The following is a 27,250-nucleotide window of genomic DNA, read 5'->3' as shown; positions in this document are numbered from 1 at the left end:
ATGTAAAATGGATCAAAAATAGTAATGTTGTTATTAATTGTCCTTAATCACTAATTTTAAAATTGACAAGAACTAAATTGCTCTTTTTTTTTTTTTTGAAAAGGGCCAATTTACTCAAACTCAAAATTGAGAGAACGGATTAAAAAACAAAACAAAACCTTAGCTACTTGGTGACTTCAACAAAAATTGCAAATAGTTTAGTGACCTATATGAAAACTTTTAAATAATTAAATGATCATTTTATAATTTTTAAAGTTAAGTGACAAAACATAAATTTACTAATAATTCAGTGACTAGAGATATAATTTACCCTAAACAAAACTATTCAAACTGAACTTGAATAATTCAAGTTTATTTTGAGCCAAAATCAAGCTTAAAGATTTCATTTGATTACTCCATTAGAACTGATCCACGAAGTTTAAAATTTAAGAGGATTTAAATAAAATATTAAACTCGATAAATTTACCATCCAAAGGCAAAGTGACCCTAACTTCCTTAAAATGAAAAATTATTATTTTTAAAGCCCAAATATTTTATAAAATTTTAAGTTATTATATAGCAAAAAAAAAATATATATATATATATATAGAATTTTAATTTAATTCTTTTGAAAATCATAAAATATAAGTTAATACAATGGTACCATTGCATTTTAACTCTCATAAAATATACAAATTAATATCAGCTCCACTAAAAAATTTTCTTTTGATAGTTTTCTAATATTTATATTATAGTCCTTGCCTATATTGACAGCTGATGAAATATCCTGCATATATAGTCTTTGCCTAAATTGGTGAACTTGCAGCCACCAAAAAGAAAAACACAAAGCAAGTTGAATTTAGAGCCAACACTTAGAAACTATGTAACTGGATGCATATACAGAATACAGTCATTGTAATAAGTTAAACCAGCTTGTATTTCCATTTCAACTTCAGTTTAGTTTTGAGGTTAGCATCGGAAAAGACGGTCCTATGACAAAATAAACAAGTACACCTAGATGGTTCCGGGGCTAACGGCATAACTACAAAATATCCTTGCCATCATAAGCCCCATCCTACATTTTCATTTCGACCATACACAAGCAAACTAGCTTTAAAGCTTTCGAATCTAAAGAACTCGAATGCACAAAAAGAACCAACATAACAAAAGAACCGCGTACAAAAGAGAAAAGGGCCGTCACTATTTGTTCTACCTGCGAGAAACAAGTTCGGGAATTAATGGCAGAACGATATTAAAAGGGCTTGCATCGCATTCTATGATAATGAACTTATTCGAGCGTTGATACTAACCAGTTAATACTAGCAGATATATATCAGAGATCTTAAGACTGCTTAAATAAATGATGTCGTAGTAGCGTCTCCCGTACGCCCATCACTGATATGCTTTCGCATCCAAGAAGTTCACGAAGATTGGCATCACACAGTACCACCATTGAATTCGACGGATCCTATAAATATGCAGTTGAAACATGAGAAGAAAAAAAATCAATCTCGGGTAGAAGTACAGTCAGTTTTTAACGGATGAGAAGTTTTAACAAAAAGGACCAGTTTGCTTTTTGATCTAACATATCGGGACTAACTGGCTCATTTTTTGAGTAAAGGGGGCAAAATGCAACCTGACCCCTAATATAGGATCTTCCATGGGAATTTTACCCTCAATCACGGCCACGATAACTAATCAAGAGATGCACAAACTTAAGTACAAGCCACATACCTCCAAACGATTAACCTTTATGTACTCCCAAACACGATTTTCTGCCTCGGTTGCTAGCATTTCTCTTCCTCCAGTACCCAAAAACTTGGCAAGCGCCTCGGATAATATTACAGGTTTGGGCCCTGGTTCAACACCTTCAGTGGTGGACTCGACTTTTACCTTCCCTTTTCTAGTTTGACTCGATTCCTCTGCAAAGATTAGCAAAATTATTAACCGACTCGTCATAGAACAAAAACATATTGCAGATATCGAAACATACTTGAAGGATCGAGGGGGGTAATATGTTTTGCCAGCAGCTTGTTCATCTTGAACATATCAGTGCAGTCTGTCTCAAACACCACACGTAAGGCATCATCGCAAATGATCTTTCTCTTGTTACTCGGATCTTGCAGGCTGTTTTTCCTTATATATGCCCATAGCTGCTTGACAATCTAAATCAAACAGATGCATGTAAGAATAGCAACATTCAGACATTAAAACTAAATACTGTAATAAATTTGGAGAAATCAACCTCAGTCCTAGGCAAAGCTGGCTCGCCGACAATGGCTTGAAGTGCTGGTGAAACACTACACACTTTGTTCAAACCCCCTGATCCACCTCTTCTTTTAGGTCCAACCGGAGCACTGCGATAACAATATCGAAAAGAAAGACGAATACGTTAGCTACCGATTAAGCTTCATCGACATTCCTGAAGAAACATAACCAACAACAAACCAGGATATTCAGCTAATATAAACCCTAATGTGCACCAAATCAGTACTATGAACGGGTAAAATTGGTAAAAATATTTTGGAATTTTCTCATTACCTTCATGGTAATATAAACCCTAAATCCCTAAAAAGGGGGGAATTACACTAACAATCCTAAACTCTTGAGAAGGAAAACCCAAATTCAGTAGCACAAAACTTACAAAAAAAGGCTAACCTTTTTGTAAAAACAAAACAAAAACCCCAAAATCCTAATTAATAGACCCTAAAAAATCAACCTATTTTTTACATAACCCCACACGCAAAACCGAAAAATAGGACGAAGCATTGAGAAAAAGGCGGTAAACCTTTCTTTAGGGACTTCGGTAGTGGCAATGGTAGCGGCATTTTGAGTGAAAACTTCGGCTTTGGAGGCAACCGGCTGGGGCTGCTGAAGCTGTTGAGGTTGCTGCTGGTGGTGATGGTGCTGACGGTGATGGGGGTGGTGCCGCTGCAATTGTGGCTGAAGCTGCGGCGGTGGTTGAGCTGTGAGAGGAGGATGCGGTTGACGGAAGTTGAGTTCATGAGAAGGAAATTGTGAGTGATGTTGAAGGGCAAAATGGGGAGGAAATTGGGGATGATGATGATGGGAAGTGAATTGAGGGTGGTGTTGGAGGTTAAAATGGTCCTTTGGAGGTGGCTGAGCTTGGGTTTGTGGTGGACTGAGGAGGAGGTTGATCTGGTCCCTAATGAAACCAGCTTTATGAGAAAGGTCAAGACCTAACTTGGCTTCAAGCTGTTGAACGACGCCGTTTAAGTTGGTGGCGACGCTAGGGTCCGATTGCCGGAGTAAGTTCTCCACACCTCTTGCTATTTCTTGGTCCGACACCATGGTTTTCTTTCATATAATGACACAACCTTTTTAACTGCGACCAAACCAACCAAAAAAAAAAACAAGACAAACAAACGTTTCTCTCTTCTCTGTTTGTCTCTATCTCTCTCCAACTGCTCTGTCTTTCTCTATTCTCTCTCTCTTTATATTTATTAAAATGACCAAAATCTCCCTCTTTATCTACTTTTTGTTTAAATTTATACCAAAAGACGCTCCTGCCCTTCATGATAGACGCTTTGAAGTGTTAAGACGGGTAAATTACATTCAATGCCATTGAACTATTAATAAGTTTACATTTTGGTCACTTAACTTTAAAATGTTATAAAATAGTTATTATATTATTTGAATGTCTTCATTTAAGTCGTTAGATTGTTAAGTATTTTTTAAAGTCTAGCTGGAAATCTTCGAGCCACGATTCAACGATCAATACAATGGAATAGTACCCATCGATGAGTGGAAGAATATACTTTAGATCCAAGTTGATCTGATGGTTGGTGTTAGAGATCGGAGAAGAAATATATTCGAATTTTGGTTCATAGATTCATAACGTTAAAAGTTGTTTCATGAAAAAAAAAACTAAGTTGTAAAAGAGAATGGGAAGTTTACCCTTTCGATTGGAGAAGGCCATATAATGGTAATTTTAATAATCCAGTGATTTAAATGATAAATTTTAAACAATTTAGTGGAAATTTTGTAACTTTTTGAAGTTAAATGACTAAAATATAAAGTTTTAAATAGTTCAATTACATTAGACGCAATTTACCCTTATTTTAAACGTACGAAGTGATTCTAGTATTTGCACATTTTGAAATTAATTTCTTGATTTTTTTTAATAATTAAACTTAAATCGACAAATTATTAAAAGATTTTCATAAACTTGAATTAATGATATTCTAAAATAAATTTTTACTCGTATGGTTAATTGAAAACTAGGCGAAAGCTATATGATTGAGTCTTAGTTCGATTAGTATAAATATTATTGCCAATGCAGGAGAAACTGAGTTCGAGTGTATTAATGCACATTATCCCTTATTTATGGGTTAAAGATGGGCTATGAGTGATTTTAGGTATCGTGTCCAAAATAACTGATATGACTATAACTTATAATGAGATCATTAAAAAAATGTACCTAATTTTGAAATTAAATTTGTCATCATGGGTGAAAAGAAATTCTAAAAACTATTTTATTATTTTAAAATTTAAATCATATGTAAAAAAGCGAGACATTATTTTATTGCATAAAAAATAAATATAGAGTCAACTCATAACACCAATCCAGTTAACTATTTATGATTAGTATAGATGAAACTGTTAATTTTACCATATATCAGTACTGTGTCAACCATGTTCTTCCTTCAACCTCACCATTAGCTTGAGCTTTAAAATACAACTCAAATTTGGTATGACGCATATTTAAATTACGAGTCAAATTGCAAACACATATGTATCTATCGCATGAATATCTCGAATTTGAGTTGTCAAGGAAAAAGAAAAGAAAGGAAGTATTCTTAAATTTTAATGGTACAATCTTTTTACTTTAACATGACAGACTAAAGTTATCCATACAGTAGGTATGCTTGTGTTCACAATTACATTTTTAAAATGTTACACTAGTGATTTAAAGCGGCATTCATTTAATATAATTAAATATTTAATTGATACGATATTAATACTTTAAAATTAAATTATAATATTTTTGAAGTTGAATAATCAATTAATTTTCTATAATTAACCCTAAAAACACATATATGAATATTTTAAAATTTGGCTAAATAAGCTAAAAATATCAGTTTTTTAAATTTGTCAGATAGGCCTTTTTTTTCAAGAGTTAGCGAAATAGGTCAATTTTAGAGATAGTGTATGAAAAGTTCATCCAACTACTATTATTTTCCGACAATTACAAAGAAAATGTGTCCAGTGGACGTATTAAAAAAAAAAAAGCGGCCTATTTTACCAATTAACTTTTTTCCGATATATTAGGCTAATTTAACCTTAAAATTTATTATATAATATAGAATTATTAATGAATTATACAATTCATATTCTTTATAAATAGAAAATACAAATATATTAAATTTATTTGAGAGAAAGGTTGCTGTTGGGGGTAGAATTGTACTTACACAATGGTGCTTCCTTCCTTTTTATGTTTCCCCCGCTTTAAACTGAGTTGGAATGACAAGACTGACCTTCTTGTATTTTGTTTCTATAAGAGCAAAGGCCAAGGTGGAGTAAGGGGTAGGAATGTAACTTCGAGTAGCGTTGCAGGTAGGTATCTAATTTTTGAAATTAAAGGGAAAAAAAAAAGTTAAGGGAAAAGGATAAACATGAAAAATCATTTTCAAAATATTTTTGAATTTAAATTAAACTGTCTTGTCCTTAGGGACAGAACAGGCTTTAAATTCTAGATACCTTTTCTATTATTATTATTATTATTATTATTAAATTAGATTCTTTATCCGAAGGTTAAATTAAACCTAAAGTCACTAAACTATTTATAATTTTATATTTTAGTCACTTAACTTCAAAAGGTTACACAATGATGATTGAATTATACTGAAAATTTTCATATAAATTATTGGGCTACTAAAATCATTCTTGTATGACATTTTCTATTCCGTCGCCTATAGATGATAAAATACTACATAGATTTTTGTACTATAATATATAAAAATTAAATGATGGTAATAATGGATCTAAATTCGAAAAATAAAATAATAACTAAGTTCTTAAAAAATAAAAAGGATAATATGTTTTTTTTATTTTTAAACTTGGCAACTGGGTTCACTTTGGTAATTGTGCATTTTTTTTTTCACTTTAGCACTTGAACATGGTAATTAGGTCCATTTGTATCCCTGAACTTGAAAATTATAAAAGTTTAATTACGTGACACTCTGAGATTATGTCAAATCATTACTTGAAGATTTAAAAGTTTATATAAATTTTTAGGTGTTAATGTGGCACGATCTGAAAGTATCACATCCAATGTTTTAATAATTAGACCAATGGTTGAACAGGTCAAACTACTGATTCCTAATTCGACTAGTTTGATTGGTTCAAACGCAAACCAACAATAATTAAATAAATAATTAAATATTCATAAATATATATATAAATTATTAAACCGGTTGAACTTGTTCAATTGTCGATTTTTGTCTTGGTTTTCAATTTTTACTAATTTCAAGTAGTTTTTGAGTCAATCAGTTCAACCCCATTGTTCGAACTGTTATATTGATTAATTCTCGGTCTTAGGGTCTGTTTGATTGGCAGTAAAATGTTTTCCGTAAAATGATTTCTGGAAAATGTTTTACTTTTCTGTAAAATGATTTACTAGAAAATATTTTCTGGTGTTTGATTGAATCTGTAAAATATTTTCTGCATTGTTTGATGATTTCTGAAAATATTTTTCAAAAAGTTGTTTTACATATATTAATAAATTTATATACATATTAATAAATTTTTATATTTTAAATTATTTTTACACATATTGCAATGATTTATTTATAAATAAATTTTTATTAATAAAAGTTTTACCCAATTAAATTCCAAATGTTCATCTATTTGTAGATTATACCGATTTGATTTTACTTCTTCATTATTAAAACATTTATTTGTATTTAAATTTTATATTAATTTGATTCTACTTTTATCCAATCTGATTCTTGTGATACATATATTTAACATGGGATTTAAATTAAAATAAAAATACTGTAATTATTAGAAAATTTCATTTTTTTAACTAGTATATTGTATTAACTCGTACTAAATGATATGTCAAACTTAAATTACTACATTAATATATATTGGGTAACTAATGCAAGTGTAATATGCAATTAAAAGCTATAATTTAAATGTTACCAACACAAAAATAAAGACGAGATAATAAAATTATTGAAAAGAAAAGCAAAAGCAATCCATAGCACAACAAGAAACTAGTTATATTGTTGTTCTCTTTTTCTATCCAAACCCAAAACAAAACATCAAAACCGCATTTAGTACTGCCAAAGTCTTTTATGGTTCCATCTAAGATTTGCAATAAATGAATTTGAAACTACTTAGGACCAATGTCTTTGAGAGCACAGATCTGCTCTTCCCCATTGCGTACATAATGAGACACAACAGTGTCTTTCCCTCAAAGAAACCATCCTTTATCTGCAATCACACCAAAACACATGAATGTAAAATTATATAACTACCATCTTCATGATATGTAAATTGGAACCAACATTTTCATGTTTGGATATATGGACATCACATCAGGCACCAGTCGCAAGAGATATTAGTAAAATGCAACTCATATTTTCATGTTTAGAATGTGTTTGCCATGTATATATAGACATTTGCATCAGGTACAAGTCGTGTGAGTTAAGATAATGTATAACAACCTGGTAAAATTATAGCAGCACATATATAAAAGAACAATACAGTTCAGCTAGTACAACATGAGAAAAATGACTATATTTCCTTAAAAGAATATGGGGTTCAATAAGGTTCCCCGCATCATAAGGCCAGGAAATTATAGAAGAAAAAGACAGAAATCGATCAAATATAAACCTCTCATTCACAATTTTAACTGCACTCCTCATTCTCAGAGAAGAAAGAAGTCGCAAACTTGCTATTAGAACTTTTGATGAGGTATTGTCCACTTAGGCTCATTGAACCTCACAATCTTGCTCTTAGAACTTTTGACAGAGTATGTTACATACATTTCAAACTGAATTATATCATTTAGGGGTTATATCATTTGGTATAATTTGTTTAATCCTTTCCTTTAAAACTTCCATACATTCTAATGGATAACCTTAGCCACTTGAAAGATGTGCTCTATTCTTTTCATCTTGATCACAAAAACCATTTCCATTTAAATATGCATTAAAAGAAAGGGATAATTACTATCATTTTCTTAATGTTATTAAGAACATTACCTCAAATGCAGACAAAATATCACAAGCCATATTTTAGTTAAATAAATATATGGCATCGATCGTTCTATCTTTGAACTTTGGTACGAAAACATCTAATAGAAGACTCTAAGGAAGTGCGACTACTAGCTAATAGTAACATCTGCACATTTCTAGGGGCATTGCTTCGCATATTTATACAAGTTTGATGCTTTGGTACAATCAAGTAGAGCTGACAAAATTCTTCAGAAAAAGAAATAGGGAATTCTCAGAAGCTAAAGATTTGTTTTAGTTTCCCTGTACAACTCATCCTAGCCAAAAAATGCACAAAGAAAAAGTAGAAAACAGTTCTAGACTTAACCCAAACCCAACTGGTTATCATATGATATACATTTAGTGAAGATGCCTATGAATCTCACTAGAGGCAATGCAATAAACCATCAATGAATACTCTATTTCATATAAAAGATTACCCTAGTCCACATCTTATCCTATCCATCTACGTTTTGGGGAAGAGCTTTGCTCTCTTCCATATCTGCTCACCTAGCAGACAAATAGTGAACTATCACAAGTCCATGGCATCACTGGTAATTTGAGTAAGGGATTAGACATTGGCCACAAAGATGTTCCCTTGTATATTCATTTGATAGTAGGTTGTGTGATTTATCAAAAAAAAAAATTAAGTTGTGTGATGTTAGCATTTTATATTCAGAAGTTTGTGTAATAGCTAAAACCAAATCCAAAATGATTACCTAGTAGGATGATGGCTCCATAATCATATCTATGGCGTATACAGCACCCTGCATAGTAAAAAAGGTAGCCATTGAATAACACCATTGAACAGAAGAAAGTTCTTTTTTCTTTTTTTTTTCAAGGGGAGATTTATGAAGAATATATGCTTAAATGACATAATCAACCATCTGTATATAACCAAAATATAACCAAAATATCATCCAGCAAGAAAAGTCACCCAAATAGGAGGCGAATAGCCCAATAGATAATCTGTAATCTTTATCGGCTACTATACTTTCTCTCAATTTGATGACAATCAACATAATTCATTAAAATAAAAATGTTAGAAATCAAATAACGACCATCGCCTTAAGCCAAGAATCAGCGAAGAATTCATGGTAAATTTGCCTGAGAAAGAGAGAAAGAGAGGAAACAAAACAGAATATGCTGAGAAGAGAAGATGAAGAACAAAAGAAGAAAAAGTAATGAAGAACGGAAGAAGAAGAAGGAGCCTTACCTGGATTAAGGAGGAACCGGAAGAGGTCCTTGACCAAACTGATTTCCAACCCAAGGGGAAGGGAAAAGGGTAGGGGAAGGGAAAGGGGAAAGGGGAGAAGAATGCGTCATTTTCCGGAAAATGTCTTATCGAGTTCAAAAGCGTAAGACATTTTCCCCAAATTTGTAATAGGTTTTCCCGTGTTGCGGAGTTGGTTTTACAAAAAGAAAATATTTTCCTGCTATCAAACATTGGAAAACGTGTAAAACCAATTCCGGAATTGGTTTTCCCCTATCAAACACAGACTTATTCTAGTAACACTGGTCACATCATCAAAATGTTGACAAAATCCAAGTCTGGGGACCAAAATGAATTTAATTGCCAAATTTAAAGACCAAAGTAGACTAAAAAATTTTAGGTACCAAAGTGCATCTAGTTGCGAACTTTAGGGCTAAAATTTATATATAAAGATTAAAATTTCAATTCTGAGATATAGACTTAGCCCAAAATTCCCTTGCATGGGGCCTAAAGAAAGTTGCACAAATTGGGCTTTCAATAACCGGGAAATGGCCTAAGGTCCCTAACTCTTATCATAGAGAGAGGCGCGCATCATCATCAGCGGGACATGCGAAAACCATGGCGCAAGTTCTAAACCTAAACTCTCTCGGTTCATCTTCATTGTTTACGACCCGACCCGAATCATCTGGTTTACTGTCTATCAACGCTTCCCGCACTCAACATGTTGGCCGAAACTGGAGCTCTTTGGTGCTCAGGCTCAAATGCAACGGCAGATTTTGTTGCCTTTTCTCAGATAACCGCAGAGAGGTAGTTACCACCACAATTCAACACATTTATCCCTTTTGTTTCTATATTTGATTCTGGATGTTTACATGTTTTGGCTGCAAAATGAATAATGATTTTGGTTTAGGGCTTTAGGCAGGTTGGAACTTGGAAGTTTACCCTGTTTGTAGCTGATAGTTAATGAATTTGTTGGATACATTTATCCTATTTGTTGTACGTTTATCCTTTTTTTTTTCAGTAGTTTATGTAATTACTTGACGAGTTCTATGGTTCCGATGGCTTCGAAGTATGATTCTTTTTGTGTTTTGTTGAGTGGGGGTTGATTCCTTCGGGGGAAAACTATGTGAAGGGTCATCCATTTGGAGTCAAACAACCTCTCAACAGCTCGGTGTTGTCCCCAGGCTGGGTCGGGGCATTGCGGAGAGCCCAAGGGCCTGAAGAGGCTGTTGGGGCGTCGGTTCACAGAGTAGGAGTGTCTTGCTAGGTTGTACCATGCGTGTTTGGGAGACAAAACTCCGGTCTGAATTGCAAACAATATTGACCTGTTGAGGGGCACATTTGTTCTGAACAGACGACACTTCAGACTTTTCCGGAGGAAGTCAGCCTCCCCACAACATGTTTTTTTTCTTTTTTGGCCAGACTCCCCGCAACATGTTTAATGATGCATTTTCCCAATTAGACTTGTCTTTGCCACCACAATTATATACATTTATCCCTTTTTTCCCCTTTGTTTCTATATTTTATTTTGGATTACTACATATGTTTTGGCTGCAAAATGAATAAATATTTTGGTTTAGGCAGGTTGGAACATGGACGTCTATCTTGTTTTGTAGCTGATAGTAAATTTTTTGTATGCATTTAATCCTATTTGGTTTTTCAGTAGTTTATGTAATGTGAATTTGTTGTACGTTTATCCTATTTGTTTTTCAGTAAATGTAATTACTTGATGAATTCCTTTGTTCAAATGGCTTCAAAGTATGATTTTTTTTCATGTTTTGTTGAGTGGAGTTCGACTCCGTCGGGAAAGTCTGAAGTGTGGAGCCAAACAACCCCTCAACAGGTCAGTATTGTTCCGGGTCTGGGTTGGGGTTTTGTCCCCCTGACTTTGCAAAGAGCTTGAGTGCCTGAAGAGGCTGCTTGGGGAGTGGGTTCACAGAGCAGGAGCGTTTCGCTAGGTTGAACCGTGCTTGGCTGGGAGATAAAAGCCTGGTCCGATCCGGGGACAATATTGACTCATTGACGGGCCCGTTAGTTCCAGACGGATAACACTTTACAAACTTCTCTGGAAGGAGTCGGCCTCCCCTCAACATATTTAATGATGCATATTTCCCAATTGTACTCATCTTTGCCATTAATTTTGGTACTATCCAACCGAAAACTATAGAAGTAGATATTTCAGAAAGATTGAAGGAGATAGGGAGAAAGGGGAGGAGGAGTAGGCAGTAGAATTTAGTAAAATTGTTTCGTGACTATCGTGCAAGTTGTTGCTCTGTTATATATCAACTTGCATAACTTCTTAGTAGACTGGACCAAGACCCAACAACTTGGCCTGTAACAACCATAATCGTGCTCGACACTGGATTGGATAATTGGACTGCGATTTGTCCCATATAACAAGTTTTCCTGTGTGGTTGCAGGAACAAGCTAGAAAAGCATTAGAAAGTGCACTTGGTGGAAAGAAAACTGAATTCGAGAAGTGGAACAAAGAAATTAAAAGAAGAGAGGAAGCAGGTGGTGGGGATAATGCTGGTGGCGGAGGTTGGTTTGGATGGGGTGGAAGATTTGGTTGGTCCAATGGCGATCATTTTTGGCAAGAAGCTCAACAAGCAAGCCTAGCTATTCTTGGTATTATTGTCATGGTACGATGTTTACTTTTCCTTTTTGAAATGGTTATTTGTATATCATCATTCCGAGAGACGCTGCTACTTGGTTTTGCTCCGGCACATAATGTTGTTCTTTGTTTCATTTGCTAGTATCTTGTAATTGCAAAGGGGGAACTATTGCTGGCTGTCATCTTCAATCCATTGCTTTATGCTTTGCGAGGAACCAGAGACGGATTCTCCTATGTAACATCAAAAATCCTAGGAAATGGTCCTGTTGATTCTAGCAATACGGTAAACAATGAAGCATATGTTCAAGTTTCTGCTAAAGAGAGTGTTTTGAGAAAATGGGGAAGCAATTGAAATTATATGGCAGGTTTGGACATAACCTTTTTTTGTTCTTTATGTTAACATGTGTGGTCGATGATTATTGCATTTGACCCGTAGTATTCAGAAATACCTTTGTGAAAGTTAATGAATGAGATGTTAGTTAAAATTTACATGTGTCTTCTCTTTACAACATTCATGGTATGGAAAATAAATTTGTTCGTTCTTTCGACATATTTACATAAACTAGAACATAACGACAGACTTGTTTCAGTTGTGCAAGACATGCTGAAATTTAGCACTATTTTACTTATGATTCTCTTTGACCGTTGTATCTATTTACTCGAGCATAGCTAAAGTGATTGTTTCTGAACATGCTGTAAATCTTGCTTAAATCGATACTTTTGCACTGTCTGTTTAATTGTCAGACTTGTTTATGGTTTCGGCCTTTGACCCTCGGTTGCTTATGGAGCTTGATGTGGGATGTAGGGCCATGCTAGTTATTTCACCATAATTAAGCTTTGATTTCATTGTTAGACTTCGGATTAATACCTCATGATTGAGGCTTATTACTGTCGTGGCCTGCTTGCCATGGACTACCGGTAGGCCGCAGATGTTATTGTTTTCTCTGCTGACTAGAATTTTAGCTGAGGGGAAGCATGGAGTTATACTACTGGTTGAAACTTGAAATGAAATGAAATGAATGAGGGGTTCAACCGGAGGAAGACAATATTGCACCAGAAAGAGAAAAAAGGGTTAAATTTTGCTATTAGTCGTTATATTTGATCAATTTTGATCCTTATATTTTTCGTCAATTTGTTATGAAAGAAAAAAATCAACTTCTTCTCGTAATTTGTAATGGAATGAAAAATAATTAACATATCTTATTGAGGCAATAAATTATTTTTATATTAAAATTAAGTTTTCATAGAAGTATAAAATCTAGTTTTTATTGAGTAAATTACATCCAAGGTTATTCAACTATTAATAACTTCAATTACAAAATGATCATTGATTTTTTTAAAATATTTTATTTAAATTATTGGGTTGTTAAAATTGTTATTGTATGGTTATTTTGTTCATACTGTCTATACTTATCGAAAGTTTTTTTTTCCATTCTCTTTCACGAATATGCAGATCAAAAGTCAAATAGGTTTTTTCCTTCGATCTCCAGTATTGCTCGTCAGATTGGCTTAGATTCAAATAATTTGGAACTCATTAGTTGAATTAAAAAAAAAAAACTTAACAGCAAAGAAACTTAAATAAAAACTTTTAAATAACTCAGTAAATTAAATGAAGTTAATAAGTCATTTTGTGACTTTTTGAAGTTAAGTGACCAAAATATAAATTTGCTAATAGTTTAATGACCTTGGTTGTAGTTTACCCTTTTTTATTTGATTGCAAAAACGAAACTTTTTTCAATTGTGAAATTGTGCTGGCTCTTACCTCTCCAGTCACTGTGTTTGTGTTCTCAATACATCGACGGCCTGCTGCAGTGAATATTATCTTCAGCTTTTGCCTCTGCCTAGAGACTCCTCTATCAGCTTCGCCATTAATTCTCTTTTTCTTTTTGGTGGTACGCTTCTTCTTCTTCTTCTTCTTCTTCTTTTTTTAAGTTCTGTTAATCTGTTATTATTATTATTATTATTATTATTATTATTTGCTAAAAGATCTTGATAATTCTTGTCGAATCTCCTTATACATCTCTTCCTTTTATCGTTTCCTGATTTAAATCATATAAATTAATTCACGAATTAAAAAAAAAAGCACCTCCAAGTTTCGTTATTTTGCTACTATAAATTTTTGCTACTCGAGAAGAACCCTAGATTATTGGCTATGAATTTTTAGAAGAACAGTTTTATGTTCTTTTTTCATTTATATTGGGTAAGTAAATGCAACAGACGATCCTAATGCTTGGTATGGAAGTTTGAATCTGGAAATTTGTATTTTGATTTCATTTGCTATGTAAATTGTGAGGATGAAATGCATACATTATGCATAATTAAGTAAAATTCAAAAATTAAGCCATTTCAATTCACTAGTAATTAGTTATATAAGAAATCCATCTTTTGAATTTGAAAAATAATCATGAATATATTACATTTACATTTGTTTTATTACACAATTTATAGTATTTTTAAATTCAAATGCATGTTTTGAAATCTGAATTCCTTAACGCAACCTAATAAAATTTAATTTTTTTGATGAAATGGGTTTTATTAGCTGAAACTGAAAGAGTGAAGTAGAGGGAAACAAAGATGAGAAGAAGCAGGAAAGATGGTGATAGCGTAGATGAGGAACGAGACTCAAGACGGCGGAGGATTGTGGATTCTCCTTCTTCACCTGCTGAAGAACCGCTTGTGCCTTACAATGATGATGAAGATGATGAAAGGAGGGTATTGGATCACAGTGGTGGGGCAGAAGAAGTTGGCCGAAGGGTTGAAACTGAAGAAGAAGATGATGATGATGACGATGACGATGATCCATATGGGAGAGGATCAATTTTAGACAAATCAAATCGCCAGGTTGAAGTACGAAGAGACTGCCCTTACCTTGATACTGTTAACCGACAGGTAAATGACTTTAAATGTTGATATTTGAGTGGGTATTGGAATTGTCAATTACTTGGTTTTATTTTTCTTTTAAGATCTTTTAAAATGATTATTCTGTCCTGTTCTATAGGTGCTAGATTTTGATTTTGAGAGGTTTTGTTCGGTCTCTTTGTCAAATTTGAATGTGTATGCATGTCTGGTATGTGGGAAGTATTACCAAGGAAGAGGGAAGAAGTCCCATGCTTACACTCATAGTCTCGAAGCAGGACATCATGTCTATATCAATCTTCGAACTGAGAAGGTGTATTGTCTCCCTGATGGATATGAAATTAATGACCCGTCATTAGATGATATACGATATGTTCTAAACCCAAGGTTTGCTCATATCTCATTGCTTTTACTTGCTCCTCCCCTTTTTCCCTTTATTCTTATCCTCCCTTCAGTTTACTTTGTCCCTGCATATGTATGCATAGTGCAACTGTATCATATCATTCTCTGAACATCTAGCTTGCGTGAAGTTTGTGCCGTAATTTACTATGGGTTATCTAGCTTGCACGAGGTTCATGTTTTCTTTAGAGCTTTTAGCTAACAACTTGAAAGGATTTTTTATCTACATTACTCTTTGGTGGTTGATATTTGTTTAGATTTCCTTTCAATTTTAAAGTTTCCTTTGGTGATAAGAGGCCTTTACTTTTGAGGACTTCAGTTTTTTCTTGGGCTCCATATTTGCAGGTTTTCCAGAGAACAAGTTGAACAACTTGACAAGAACAAGCAATGGTCTAGAGCACTTGACGGTTCAGATTACCTTCCAGGAATGGTAATCATCTTTGTTCTCAAAATCAAGGGCACATATTTAAGTAAGTCTTTAATTTTTTTTCCTTCTTTTGTATTGATATGATCTCATTATTTGTGCATATCTTCAGGTGGGATTGAATAATATTCAAAAAACTGATTTTGTCAATGTCACCATTCAATCTTTAATGAGAGTTACTCCCTTGAGGAACTTTTTCCTCATCCCTGAAAATTACCAGCACTGTAGATCTCAGCTTGTTCATCGATTTGGGGAGCTCACACGAAAGATTTGGCATGCTCGAAACTTTAAAGGACAGGTTGAATCATACTTATAATCATGTTATTGCATGATTATTGTTTTGAAACACATTGATTCATGGTATTTCAAATTACTTGTGTAAACAGGTGAGCCCTCACGAGTTTCTACAGGCCGTTATGAAAGCCAGTAAAAAACGGTTTCGAATAGGTGTGCAGTCTGAGCCAGTAGAGTTTATGTCATGGCTTCTTAATACACTGCATGCAGATCTTAGAATTTCAAAGAAAAGTAGCAGCATCATCCATAAGTGCTTTCAGGTTCTAATTAGAACCTTACTGTCATTCTTTTGTGTTTTTATATCTTGTTTTAAGTTAGTTTATTGTCCTTACTGCTTATTTTACATTCCGGTATTATTAGGGGGAACTGGAGGTTGTAAAAGAGACGCAGAACAAAGCTATTAGTGAGAGAAAAGAAGGTGGTGGGGAACACAATGGAGCTCTGAAGATTATGGATGGTGCAACTGAGAATAATAATATTGGTACCGAAACTTACAGAATGCCTTTTCTGATGCTTGGATTGGATTTGCCAGAACCACCTCTTTTCAAAGATGTGATGGAGAAAAATATAATACCTCAGGTATTTTATATAAACTCCTTTTTTTGGGTTCATGCATGGAATCTTTTAAGTTTAGATGACAATGAACTAGGGGGGACCAATGAATGGCAAGGGAAGTTATGGATGCCTTTGACATCGATAATGGTCTTTAAATATTTTGTGTTTGTTCTGTTGATCAGACAGAAAGAAGGAAAATGCTGTTATGAAATAAACTTGGAGTGGAAAACCAACTAGGGAATTTATGATTTCTGATTGCTTTTAGTGTATCGAGGTTAATTTTATTTCTGAATTTTCTTTAGGTTCCTTTGTTCAATATATTGAAGAAGTTTGATGGTGAGACTGTAACGACCACTGTTCGTCCTCCAGCGAGGATGAGATACCGTGTCACCAGATTGCCACAGTACTTGATAGTTCGCATGAGCCGCTTTACTAAGAATAATTTCTTCAGAGAAAAGAATCCAACATTGGGTTAGTTTTATCAGTTATGTTATTGGATATTTGTTTTATCGATCTCTGGAACGTGATCACTACATCTCACAAGACCTACTGCTGTTCTTGTCACTTTATACGGAATATTTCTCTTTTGCAGTTAACTTTCCTGTGAAAAACCTAGAGTTGAAGGACTACATTCCTCTGCCAGCACCGACCAAAGAGAATGAAAAGTTGCGGTCCAAGTATGATCTGATTGCTAATATTGTTCATGATGGTAAGCCTGATGAGGGGTTCTACAGGGTCTTCGTACAGCGGAAATCAGAAGAACTATGGTAATTTTCTAAATAATTAGCATTTAAGTGAGTGAAACGCTACAAAATAATGAATAATACATCTGATTTTATGTATTGCAGGTATGAAATGCAGGATCTGCATGTTTCTGAAACACTTCCTCAGATGGTTGCATTGTCTGAAGCTTACATGCAGATATACGAACAGCAACAGTAGTTTACAAAATTCTATCAACTGATACTATTGGCATACGGTTACTTGCTGTTGGTTCTTCAAGGTTAGTTCTTGCAATTTTTTTATGTGGTTTAGGTGAAGACAGAAAAAAAAATGCTTATAAAGTGTCTGATTTGCTGTTATGAAGCTGGTTGTCTATCTTCAACAATTTAATTCTTAGTATTAATTTTTGCTATTCTGAAGAAACATGCTTATAAAGTACTACGAACACAAAACTAAATACAATACAATAACCTTTTAAAGGATATCATTTTAACCAGTTCAAACCTGAATTTTAACCTCTTATTCGTTTTATTTCTTTCTATTTTTTTATTACAACTTTTGTGCATATATAGATCTTGAAGGGCCAGGTATATCTGTGTGTGTGTGTGTGTGTGTGTTTGTGTGCTAGCATTTGCTTCATCACTCTAAGCCATTAGCCATCGGCGGTCAGACTGTCAGACCTCCGCTGGTCATATAGTGGTTCGGACCGTCAGCCCAAGGATAAGAACCTGTTGGCATCCAGTGGCAAATCAACTATTAGCTCTTTCCGACTAAATTACTTTAGCCATTAACAATAACAAATGAAAAAAAGGGAGTGTTTGGAGTAGCTAGATCTGACCTGTTTGATGGAGAGTCTGTGTTGCAAATAACTGTGTTTGAGGAGCCTCTGCTTTCCTAGTAGTATCCCATAATTCTCTTGATCTTCCATTAAAAGGGAAAGTTAAAGCAATAACAACACACAAAACCCATACCAATACACATCTCTTTAAACCCGTTTTTGCTTTATTTGTTAGGGAAACACTCAAAAGGTAGAGTCCTTTATATAGTCATTAGCAGCAGAAGAAGCTGGGTAAAAGTACCATGGAGGCCTTTGTATTAGTAGTCGGATGGTATTTTGTCCTCTCTACTCAAAAAATGGACAAAGTAGTTCCTATACGTTAGATTAAAGAGCAAATTGGTTCTCTTGTTAAAAATTTCATTCATTTCTACTGTTAAAACTAAACCTTGTATGTCAAAATGAGGTACACGTGGCGTGAATTGCCTGGTTATTCTATCAGCCAAGGCAGTTTTTAACAGTAGAAATGGATGAAATTTTTAATAGAAAAGACAAGTTTGCTCTTTACTCTAATATATAGGGATTAATTTGTTCATTTTTCAAGTGAAGGAGATAAAATACAATCTGACTTCTGATACATGAGCATCTGGTATTTTTACCGAAGAAGCTGCCATTGATTTGTGCCAAAATATCTATGATTTGACTTCTTTGGTTAGCTATATTTTCTACCCATTGATGGACATCTTCGGTATATCGAGACCGCAATGCAATTAACCAATCACAATGGCATTTAGTATATACATTTTGTAAGCTTACAGTGAATGTATATACAAGGTTTGAAAATACTTCGATCCAATTGTATGAAAACAGAAACTGAAAATGTTCCCCCACCTTATTTGACAAGTTGCATGGAATGGAAACTTTCTTTGTTTGAACCCAAAATTTGGGACGGTTTGAATTTTAGTATAGATGAGTTTTGTCTGGTTATTTTTCAATTTTTCGTTTGTTCATGTTTTATATTGATTTTATTTTATAATTTTTCGGACATTTATTTATAAAAATAATTGAATTGTATTTGTAAACTTAATAAACGTAATGGAAAGGGGTTTAGGTCCGGCTTAAGCATAATATTATTATATTTAATGTTTGTTCAAGCTCAGTCTGCCTCGAAATATGGTCTTAAAATTTTGCTCAAACTTGTCCATATTTGTACATGACTAACTTAAACTCATTTTAGGCTCGTCCATATTATTTTTTAATTTTTTTAAAAGATATATTATATTATTTTAATATTTAATAATTTATATATTTTTTATTTATTGAATTTTTTATATAGTCTTCTAAACATTATTTTAATGTTTATATTAGAGTAGTATTTTATATTTAATATAGGATTAATTTTTAATCTGTTTTAAATTATTTAATATATATAAAAGTAACGTAATGCAAAGTATTATAAATTTAAATGTTTAAGCCTGAGCTCAATTCATATTTTAAATGGATTTAACTTTTTTGTTTAAAATTTTTCAAATTTTAGACAGACTTTCGAGTCTGGACGGATAACTCAATCCATGAACAAATCTAAAGGGGGCAAAAAGATTTGATCTACTCTAAAACTCAAACTTATATTTGTAATTTTTGTATATCTGCCCTAAATTCGAGTTTTGCTATTCGAATTTGAATATGCATTGATTAAATTATTTGTTAGATATTCAAATTCAATAAAGGTTTAATCTAAATTAAGTTTAATTTGTTCTAAACAAGTTGAATTTAAAATGACTTAAATTCAAACGTGAAACGACTTAAATTTGAAGAGTTTATAATTGAAACGATCTAAACCTATAATGATCTGATTTGAAATTTTATGTTCAAAACAACTAAAATCTAAAACAACTCACAAATTTACCTAATTGAAATTGATTAAAAATTGCATATAATATAAATAAACACTATTCAAACCCGAAATTGATTAAGTACGGTACATTTAGTTTATTTTTTGTCTTGCGTTACAATATCACCACAATATCTAATATCACTGATACCACTATTTTTATATTAACAATAAGTAAACGCTCATCCAAATTTACCTTTTAACCTTAAACATGAAATTATTTATTGTTTACACTAATGAACTGCAAAATCCATCAAATTGTTTTATCAAAGATAAGAGTTGAACCTCGAGAAAGAAAAAATGATAATGAGCTGTTTGTGCAAACCAAGACATGGCTGCAAGAACATTTAATGACTTCATTGAATGAAAGCATGCAGGGCAAGGCGGCAAGCAAACCCCCCATCCCAATCCATCCTAAAAATAAAACCCACTTTGTAATTCCATGAACCACAAGATTTTCATCAAACGGCTATTAAAGCCATTGCTGCAAATATATGCTCTCTATAAGAACACCTGGAAATAGGCAAAGAGACAGATAAAGGGAAGAATGAAGACGAAGAAGGTGCATAATTTAGCTTTGGGTATGGCGGTTCTGGTGATATTATTGTCATGGATGGCTTTTCCAGCTCTAGCTTGTTCCTATAATGGCGGCGGTAGTAATAATAAAGGGTGTAAAGACTGCATTGCCGAGCAAATGAAATACGGTTGTCCAAGGTGTGTGCCGCTTCTACGGTGCATGGCACGGTGCTTGTGGGGCGGAAGTTCCAGGTCTAAATGCATGAGGCGGTGTGATTGCGACGGTGGGAAGCCGACACTTTCCGATTGTAAGAAATGCATGTCACGGTGCAAATGTAGTTGTGTTGCTTGAATCCACTCTTTTCATGCAAAACTACGTTTGTATTTGTTGTTTTTTTCTATTCTAAACTCTTCTCTTTCAACTGTTGTTTTGCTTCAAGCTTAATTAATATTGGAATCTAAATTATATCATATTTGGTCCATTTTAATCCATCTCCGATTCGCATTTAATTACGGTTAGTGTAAAAATAACTGTAACGAGATTAGATAGCGTGAGACGAAAAATAAGCTAAACATAACACACCGTATCCAATCGCCCATCCAAATCTACCCGTAATTTATAAAATTTTATTTGTATTTATAGAGTATAATTTTACAGAAAAGCTTAGGGTAAAATACATATTTTATACAATACAATAATGAAGTAGAAAAAAACAAAGTACATAGAATTTGATTCACTCGCGTAGAAACCTCTGTAAGCATCTAAACCCTAAATACTCGGCGCAAAACCTCTCCATTTCCGCCCCACCTCTCTCTTTACACACTTCCTCCTCCATCACTTCCACCACTTCATCCCAATCCTTCATCGTAAATATCCCACGCGGCTGTCCACACCACCACTCTCCGTCGTCCTCCACTTTCGTTTCCGATATCCCATCTACTATCTCTTGCAACCCCACGATCCTACGGCTCACTTTCCTCCTCCCTTCCCTTACCGTCGGATCCAAACCTGGTACCGAATCCAGTTTCAGTAAAAGACCCATCAACGTTTCGTTTATCCTCAGCTTCTCTTTCTCGTCGTTCCTGATAGCGTCCACTGTTTCTTGCCGTTGGATCAAGTGTTGCAGACGGTCGGCAGAGGAATTCACGTCTGAGATCTGTTTGTACAGGTTGCGGATGACATGGGCTCGGTAAACTGATTGGATCTTGGTTGCGGCTGCGACGGAGGCGGCGTCGGGGAGGTGGACGGTGATTGGGACTGGGGTTTCGATGGGGATTTCTTTGGGTTGTTGAGGAGAATTTGAGTGGTCGCTGTTGAAAGTGAAGACTAGTGTGGAGGTTGAAGACGATGAGTAGCTGAATTGGCGAGAGGATTTCATGGTTTTTTTTTAGGGGATTAGTAAGTGACGGTGAAGATTGTCGGCAACGAGTTTATAAACTGTAGGGGACTGTTGAGTTCAATTTACCCTCTCTCTTTTTTCTAGCTTTGAATGGTTTCAGCGCCTAATATGCAAATGGGTGGCGTTAGTACACAGCACCGCTTTTTTTTTAACTAAGGGACCCTCCTCTGCTTTTTTCACGATTGGACCCTGCTTTGTATTTATTTTAGTGGAATTATGGTTTTGGTCCTTTTTTATGTTTAAATTTGAAAGTTGATCCTTTTATTTTAAATTGATGTAATTTGTTGGTATATTTATATTGGTTACATTCGGATTATTATATTATTTGGTACATGAGTTTGATATTTAACGAAATAAGTACAGTTTAATGAATATTCGACACGAGTTTACTTATTTAAAACAAAAATATTCATACAGCCTAATGAATGCTTGACACATTGAGCAATTCCAGGTTTCAACAGACATTGAGGGGTTTACAAACAACTAAACATTCTAAACAACAGGTGTACAACAAGAAAGACCACCAATTCAGTTATGATAATTTCTACTGAAGACCAACAATGGCAGCAGCAAACTACTCGGCTCTTTTTTGTCTCTAAAAACAACAGTGTCCTCAATCTCGTGGTGGAACAACCTTACCGGTGCAGGTTCCGAAACCGACGTTGTAACCATCACCCTGTTTCAGGTTAGACAAATTCAGGTTATCTTTTTATGATCAGCCTATCAAGTAATTGCATATGATGGGTGATACACGAACTACTAGAATATATTTGCAACTAGTGAAGCAAAGAGAAGTACCTTGCAGCAACCAGTGAAGATTACTTCATCCCCATCTTCCAAGAACTTTCGGGTTGTCCCATTTAACGACAATGCTTTCTGTCCATTCCATGTTAGTTCCAGCAAACACCCAAGAGAATCTGGCTCCTGCTCGAAACACAGACGCTGAACTTTGAGCTAACGTTGCCAGATAATTTACAGTTATTGCTCGAAATATTGAAGATTTGAAAACAGATGCAGCAATGACCCATTGACTATCATAATGCAACTCACGTACACCGACAAGCAACATAGGTCAATACTAAATTCATACAATTAGTAGCATAGCCATTCCCACTGCGATGAAAAACTAACTAAAAATGCCGAAATTTTAATCAATGTGTTTCTTGAACTTCTTTACTTTGCTTTAATATTGTCACCTATATATAGTTAGAAGTATTGGCTTAAATGAGTGTCTAAGGCAAGCACATATGATATGCCCAAAGACCCCACTTGGCTGCCTTGTTCAGTACGCATCAAAGGTACACTGAATACAAGAGGCACAAGGACAAAGAGTAGTGGATGAAGTTGGACAAATATCTAATGCATATACAATTACATGATTACTCAGTATGTGGATTGGCATATACATACAGGCCCACTAATGGTCCCAGTTCCAAGCAGATCACCAGGCCTCAGGTTGCAACCATTGATTGTATGGTGTGCTAGCTGTTGAGTCAATGTCCAATATCTGTTACAAAGGTTATACAAATTCAGTAAATGATTCTTTTTGGCCAAGAACTCAGTACACTTTTGAAAATCAGCAAATTAGCATATGTTAAAAAAAGTATAGATAGATATGCAACGTCTTCAGTTCAAGCAATATCAATTTTCTTCAGTTCATTAAGGGAAAAAATGACTCTCATCCAGAAGCACTTTCAAATTAATAAGAGCACTAGTGACTTCGAACTCCTTACAGGTTCTTGAGATTACTTCTTGTAACCACACTTGAATCCTTTTGTCCAGAAGGTTTAATTTGAACCTAGAAGCAAGAAAAAGGTTGCCACAAGAATATTATAAAATTTAAGCATTTGTAATTTGGTAAAAGTACATGGAGGCCCTTATACTAGGATTTAGATTGCATTTTGCTCCCTTTACTTAAAAATTTGGCAAATTAGTGATTGTATATTAGATCAAAGAGCAAACTGGTCATTCTGTTAAAAATTTCATCCATTTCTACAATTAAAAACTAGTCCTTGTTTGCCAACATGAGTTACACGTGGCACGCTACATGTAACTATCTAGTTATTCCATTAGTCAAATAGATTTTTAACAGTAGAAATGGATGAAATATTTAACAAAAGGACCGGTTTGCTTTTTTATCTAAGGTGCAATAACTAATTTGCCCATTTTTTGATGAAAGGGAGCAAAATGCAATTTGACTCCTAGTATAGGGGCATCCATGGTACTTTCACCTTGTAATTCAAGAACAAGAAACTAGGGAAAAGAAGTGTATTAGAGTATAATATGGAAGAATAAGATGAATAGTGAAGTATTGAAAGTCAAATGGGATATATATCTGTTAAGCTGCTAGATGCTACCTCCAATGCAATATCATAATTTTTGGATGTCTTCTCAGCCAAATATGGCAGTGGAGGGGGATCCTGCAATGATAATAGGCCTCTTCAGCTAGTTATATTAAGAATAGTGACCATTAAAGAGAATAGGGGAAAAAAGGCTCAAATTGCTTTAAGATTTAAGATACCTGCTTAGGAGCATCACATGCGAAAGGCTGTAGAGCATCTAGGGTCACAATCCAAGGTGATATTGTAGTACCTAAAAGATGAGGGAGGAAAATGTAAAGTCCAACTATAACAACCTATGAAGAATCACACAGTCATCCTATGTTACTTAAGGCTAAAGTGTGAGTGTCTAACACGAGTATGTTGAACTGTTTCTATGTTTCTCCATGTATTTGGAGGGCCTTTTAGGGTCCCTATTCCTACATCCACATATATGTCAGACACGGGTGACATACACTAGTACTTACCAAAACTCTTTCCAAGAAAGGGTCCAAGAGGAACATATTCCCATGCCTGAATATCTCGAGCTGCCAAAACCAAGTTTCTTTTAAATAAGCTATTGAAATTTTGTTGGAAAGAAATGGGGATGATGAAGTGAAGCAACTAAACATAATCATACCGCTCCAATCGTTCATCAAGACAACACCAAAGATATGATCTGCAGCCTCATTAACATCTATAGTTTTTCCTAATTCATTTCCTGGACCAACTACAGTACCCTGCCAGATTAGTAAGAGACCATATAAGAGAATAACTCATGGTGAGGTGCAATAAGAGAATAACATGATGACAATAAAATGAATGGCTGACCATTTCAAGTTCAAAATCTAGCTTCAGTGAAGGACCAAAATATGGTGTAGAGTTACCAGTTGGATGCCCTTGACCCCTAGAACAGTGAACTAAGCCAATTAGAACAGCTATGCTAGTATCTCAATCACTAATTAAAAGAAAATGATTCTGAACATTTTGACTGAAATTATATGAAGTTCCATATACTGGCAAAAATATAAGTGGTAAAAGTACCATAGAGGCCCCTGTATTAAGAGTCAGATTACATTTTGCCCCCTTTACTCAAAAAATGGGCGAATTAGTCCTTGTACATTAGATAAAAGAGCAACTTGGTCTTTTTTGTTAAAAATTTCATCCATTTTTGCTGTTAAAAATTGACCCAGGCAATTACATGTGGCGTGCCACGTATACCTCATTTTGATGTACATGGATTAGTTTTTAACACTAGAAATGGATGGAATTTTTAACAGAAGGACTAATTTGCTCTTTGCTCTAACGTATAGAGACTAATTTAACTATTTTTTAGTAGAGGGGGCAAAATGCAATCTGTTTTCTAGTACAATGATACTTTTACTGGAATAAGTCATATGAACTTCTAACCTTGGTCTAATAATATCAGTTCCAGAGATGACAACCGAAGATGCTCGTCCATGATATGCAATAGGAAGACGGAACCTGGATAGGGCAGAATAGCCATGCTTATGAGTTTCGAAAATAAGGAAAATAACCCATCACTCTTTCATTTGTTAAAACTTTCAAAAGTAAGATTTACCAGTTAGGTGCAATGGGGTTTTTAGGTCCAACAAATATGGTTCCACAGTTCTTAGCATGATGCATTGATGAAAAGAAGTCTGTGTAATCTCCAATTTCCATAGGAAGAACCATTTCCACTTCGCTCTAAAGATTTCACAACAAAATCGTAAAACAGAACAACTTCACACTGATAACATACTGAAACACACCAGCATATTCTTACCATTGGCACCAGTGCTTTCTGCCTCAACTCCATATTATCACGCAAGGCTGGTTCTGTAGCTGCACAGATCCATAAAAATGGTCAAATTTTCTCCCTTCCAAATATCAAAAAATGAATCTTAATCTTCATTTCAACTGAAAACTACATTAAGCTAAAAACCATACTATTGCAACTTCAATAATACTTGGTACTAATAACATTCATGCTATCAGCAAAATCATCTTACTCGGACTCGGGTATGAGTATTGAATACAGATATATGAGTGTCTTATTCATGCTATCAGCAAAATCAAGTATCTTATTCAGACTCAGTACGAGTACTGAATACAGGTATGAGCATCTTATTCATTCTATCAGCAAAATCATCTTATTCAGACTCGGGTATGAGTATTGAATACTTGGTAATAATATTATTCATGCTATCAGCAAAACAGAAGTAACTTATTCTGTCTCAGGCATGAGCATTAGATACAAGTATGTGCAGGGGCTGGCAGGGGCCTTGCCCCAAATGAAAATTTTCTGTTCAGTCCCTTTAGAAGTAATAAAATTACAGGTTAATCCATGGTAAAATCTCACTTTGGCCCCCCAAAATATGAAAAAAAAATCTGTTTAGTCCCTTAAAAAATGATAGAAATATAAATTAATATTTCGTACCCATGTTTGAATATAAGTTCAACATAAAGAATCCGAGTAATACAATCATGAAGACATACATGACAATAGCTTTTGAAGAGAATCACGTGCTTCTTTCCAAGCAGGTCGTCCCATAGCTAAAAATTTGTTCAAAGTAGGCTGGCACAAAAACCAATCAAATTACAATCAATTAATTTAATCTTTATAAAACTCCCAGCTTAAGAGTTCTTAAGAAACTAAGAGACAGAACTGGAAAACCTGAAGGAAGCAATCGGAACCGGCGAGTAAAGGGCTGTTGAACAGACCGGATTTAGCGATCTCGGAGAGGTCCAAAACGTAGTCACCGATTGCGACGCCGAGACGGGGGAGTGTAGTAGAATGGGTTTTGAATGCTCCGTAAGGAAGGTTTTGGATGGGGAAATGGGAGTCGGGATGGACATGGATGAAGGATTTCAAAGCCATTTTCGCACAGAAATGGGGGGCTAAGGTGAAGGGTGAAGCAAGCTGTGGTGGAGTAAGTAGAGAGGTGAGAGTGAATTAGTTTCCATGAATGTGGGTATTTATAATGGACCTCACATGTGAGGTAGTTGCCGATGCCATCATCATTTTCAACGAAGGAGGAGGACAAGCA

The 27,250-nt window shown here is 34.5% G+C and overlaps 6 protein-coding genes across 7 annotated transcripts; 3 read left to right on the top strand and 3 right to left on the bottom strand.

The window, feature by feature from the left end:
• Nucleotides 1–892: 892 nt before the first annotated feature.
• On the bottom strand, nucleotides 893–3,408 carry LOC105772179 (uncharacterized). The gene is made up of 6 exons (XM_012593489.2): nucleotides 2,768–3,408; nucleotides 2,225–2,336; nucleotides 1,973–2,144; nucleotides 1,714–1,901; nucleotides 1,290–1,447; nucleotides 893–1,192 (listed from the first exon to the last, which is right to left on the bottom strand). The coding sequence occupies exons 1-5, from the start codon at nucleotides 3,289–3,291 to the stop codon at nucleotides 1,322–1,324; spliced, it is 1,122 nt and encodes a 373-aa protein (XP_012448943.1). The 5' UTR covers nucleotides 3,292–3,408; the 3' UTR covers nucleotides 893–1,192; nucleotides 1,290–1,321.
• A 6,586-nt stretch (nucleotides 3,409–9,994) lies between these two features.
• Nucleotides 9,995–12,538, top strand: LOC105773295 (uncharacterized). Its single transcript, XM_012595049.2, has 3 exons — nucleotides 9,995–10,242; nucleotides 11,856–12,077; nucleotides 12,192–12,538. Exons 1-3 carry the CDS (start codon nucleotides 10,054–10,056, stop codon nucleotides 12,399–12,401), a joined length of 621 nt encoding a protein of 206 aa, XP_012450503.1. The 5' UTR covers nucleotides 9,995–10,053; the 3' UTR covers nucleotides 12,402–12,538.
• Nucleotides 12,539–13,778: 1,240 nt separating this feature from the next.
• On the top strand, nucleotides 13,779–17,803 carry LOC105773294 (uncharacterized). Of its 2 annotated transcripts, XM_012595048.2 has the most exons (10): nucleotides 13,779–13,941; nucleotides 14,589–14,938; nucleotides 15,048–15,292; nucleotides 15,650–15,734; nucleotides 15,841–16,026; nucleotides 16,115–16,282; nucleotides 16,383–16,601; nucleotides 16,880–17,048; nucleotides 17,170–17,344; nucleotides 17,426–17,803. In XM_012595048.2, the coding sequence occupies exons 2-10, from the start codon at nucleotides 14,624–14,626 to the stop codon at nucleotides 17,517–17,519; spliced, it is 1,656 nt and encodes a 551-aa protein (XP_012450502.2). In that variant the 5' UTR covers nucleotides 13,779–13,941; nucleotides 14,589–14,623; the 3' UTR covers nucleotides 17,520–17,803. The 2 variants fall into 2 exon arrangements, with proteins under 2 accessions (XP_012450502.2, XP_052488873.1); XM_052632913.1 differs by lacking the exons at nucleotides 13,779–13,941; nucleotides 15,048–15,292 and having other exon boundaries at nucleotides 14,809–14,938.
• A 2,563-nt stretch (nucleotides 17,804–20,366) lies between these two features.
• Nucleotides 20,367–20,970, top strand: LOC105773047 (uncharacterized). Its single transcript, XM_012594655.2, has one exon. The coding sequence runs from the start codon at nucleotides 20,514–20,516 to the stop codon at nucleotides 20,832–20,834; it is 321 nt and encodes a 106-aa protein (XP_012450109.1). The 5' UTR covers nucleotides 20,367–20,513; the 3' UTR covers nucleotides 20,835–20,970.
• A 128-nt stretch (nucleotides 20,971–21,098) lies between these two features.
• LOC128041865 (BAG family molecular chaperone regulator 5, mitochondrial) lies at nucleotides 21,099–22,022 on the bottom strand. Its single transcript, XM_052632445.1, has one exon. The coding sequence runs from the start codon at nucleotides 21,859–21,861 to the stop codon at nucleotides 21,217–21,219; it is 645 nt and encodes a 214-aa protein (XP_052488405.1). The 5' UTR covers nucleotides 21,862–22,022; the 3' UTR covers nucleotides 21,099–21,216.
• Nucleotides 22,023–22,245: 223 nt separating this feature from the next.
• LOC105773048 (fumarylacetoacetase) lies at nucleotides 22,246–27,250 on the bottom strand. Its single transcript, XM_052632443.1, has 14 exons — nucleotides 26,878–27,250; nucleotides 26,700–26,778; nucleotides 25,987–26,045; nucleotides 25,783–25,907; nucleotides 25,611–25,685; nucleotides 25,032–25,107; nucleotides 24,841–24,940; nucleotides 24,689–24,748; nucleotides 24,404–24,474; nucleotides 24,240–24,302; nucleotides 23,616–23,680; nucleotides 23,293–23,389; nucleotides 22,681–22,806; nucleotides 22,246–22,558 (listed from the first exon to the last, which is right to left on the bottom strand). The coding sequence occupies exons 1-14, from the start codon at nucleotides 27,079–27,081 to the stop codon at nucleotides 22,496–22,498; spliced, it is 1,263 nt and encodes a 420-aa protein (XP_052488403.1). The 5' UTR covers nucleotides 27,082–27,250; the 3' UTR covers nucleotides 22,246–22,495.

Source organism: Gossypium raimondii, chromosome 6 (assembly GCF_025698545.1).
Source record: "Gossypium raimondii isolate GPD5lz chromosome 6, ASM2569854v1, whole genome shotgun sequence".
In the NCBI taxonomy this organism is placed as follows: Eukaryota; Viridiplantae; Streptophyta; class Magnoliopsida; order Malvales; family Malvaceae; genus Gossypium; species Gossypium raimondii.
Note: the sequence above shows the minus strand (reverse complement) of the source record. Positions and strands in the feature narration are given on the sequence as shown.

Coding starts and splice junctions, on each gene's coding strand:
- LOC105772179 (XM_012593489.2), bottom strand. CDS start 3,291: ATGGTGTCGGACCAAGAAATAGCAAGAGGTGTGGAGAACTTACTCCGG. Junction 1,902..1,972: donor TACCCCCCTCGATCCTTCAA/GTATGTTTCGAT, acceptor TAATCTTTGCAG/AGGAATCGAGTCAAACTAGA. Junction 1,448..1,713: donor TAAAGGTTAATCGTTTGGAG/GTATGTGGCTTG, acceptor GCATATTTATAG/GATCCGTCGAATTCAATGGT.
- LOC105773047 (XM_012594655.2), top strand. CDS start 20,514: ATGAAGACGAAGAAGGTGCATAATTTAGCTTTGGGTATGGCGGTTCTG.
- LOC105773294 (XM_012595048.2), top strand. CDS start 14,624: ATGAGAAGAAGCAGGAAAGATGGTGATAGCGTAGATGAGGAACGAGAC. Junction 14,939..15,047: donor TTGATACTGTTAACCGACAG/GTAAATGACTTT, acceptor CCTGTTCTATAG/GTGCTAGATTTTGATTTTGA. Junction 16,027..16,114: donor CTCGAAACTTTAAAGGACAG/GTTGAATCATAC, acceptor TTGTGTAAACAG/GTGAGCCCTCACGAGTTTCT.
- LOC128041865 (XM_052632445.1), bottom strand. CDS start 21,861: ATGAAATCCTCTCGCCAATTCAGCTACTCATCGTCTTCAACCTCCACA.
- LOC105773048 (XM_052632443.1), bottom strand. CDS start 27,081: ATGGCTTTGAAATCCTTCATCCATGTCCATCCCGACTCCCATTTCCCC. Junction 24,749..24,840: donor CTTGATGAACGATTGGAGCG/GTATGATTATGT, acceptor TGGTTTTGGCAG/CTCGAGATATTCAGGCATGG. Junction 23,390..23,615: donor AGAAGTAATCTCAAGAACCT/GTAAGGAGTTCG, acceptor CCTTTGTAACAG/ATATTGGACATTGACTCAAC.
- LOC105773295 (XM_012595049.2), top strand. CDS start 10,054: ATGGCGCAAGTTCTAAACCTAAACTCTCTCGGTTCATCTTCATTGTTT. Junction 10,243..11,855: donor TCTCAGATAACCGCAGAGAG/GTAGTTACCACC, acceptor GTGTGGTTGCAG/GAACAAGCTAGAAAAGCATT. Junction 12,078..12,191: donor TTCTTGGTATTATTGTCATG/GTACGATGTTTA, acceptor TTCATTTGCTAG/TATCTTGTAATTGCAAAGGG.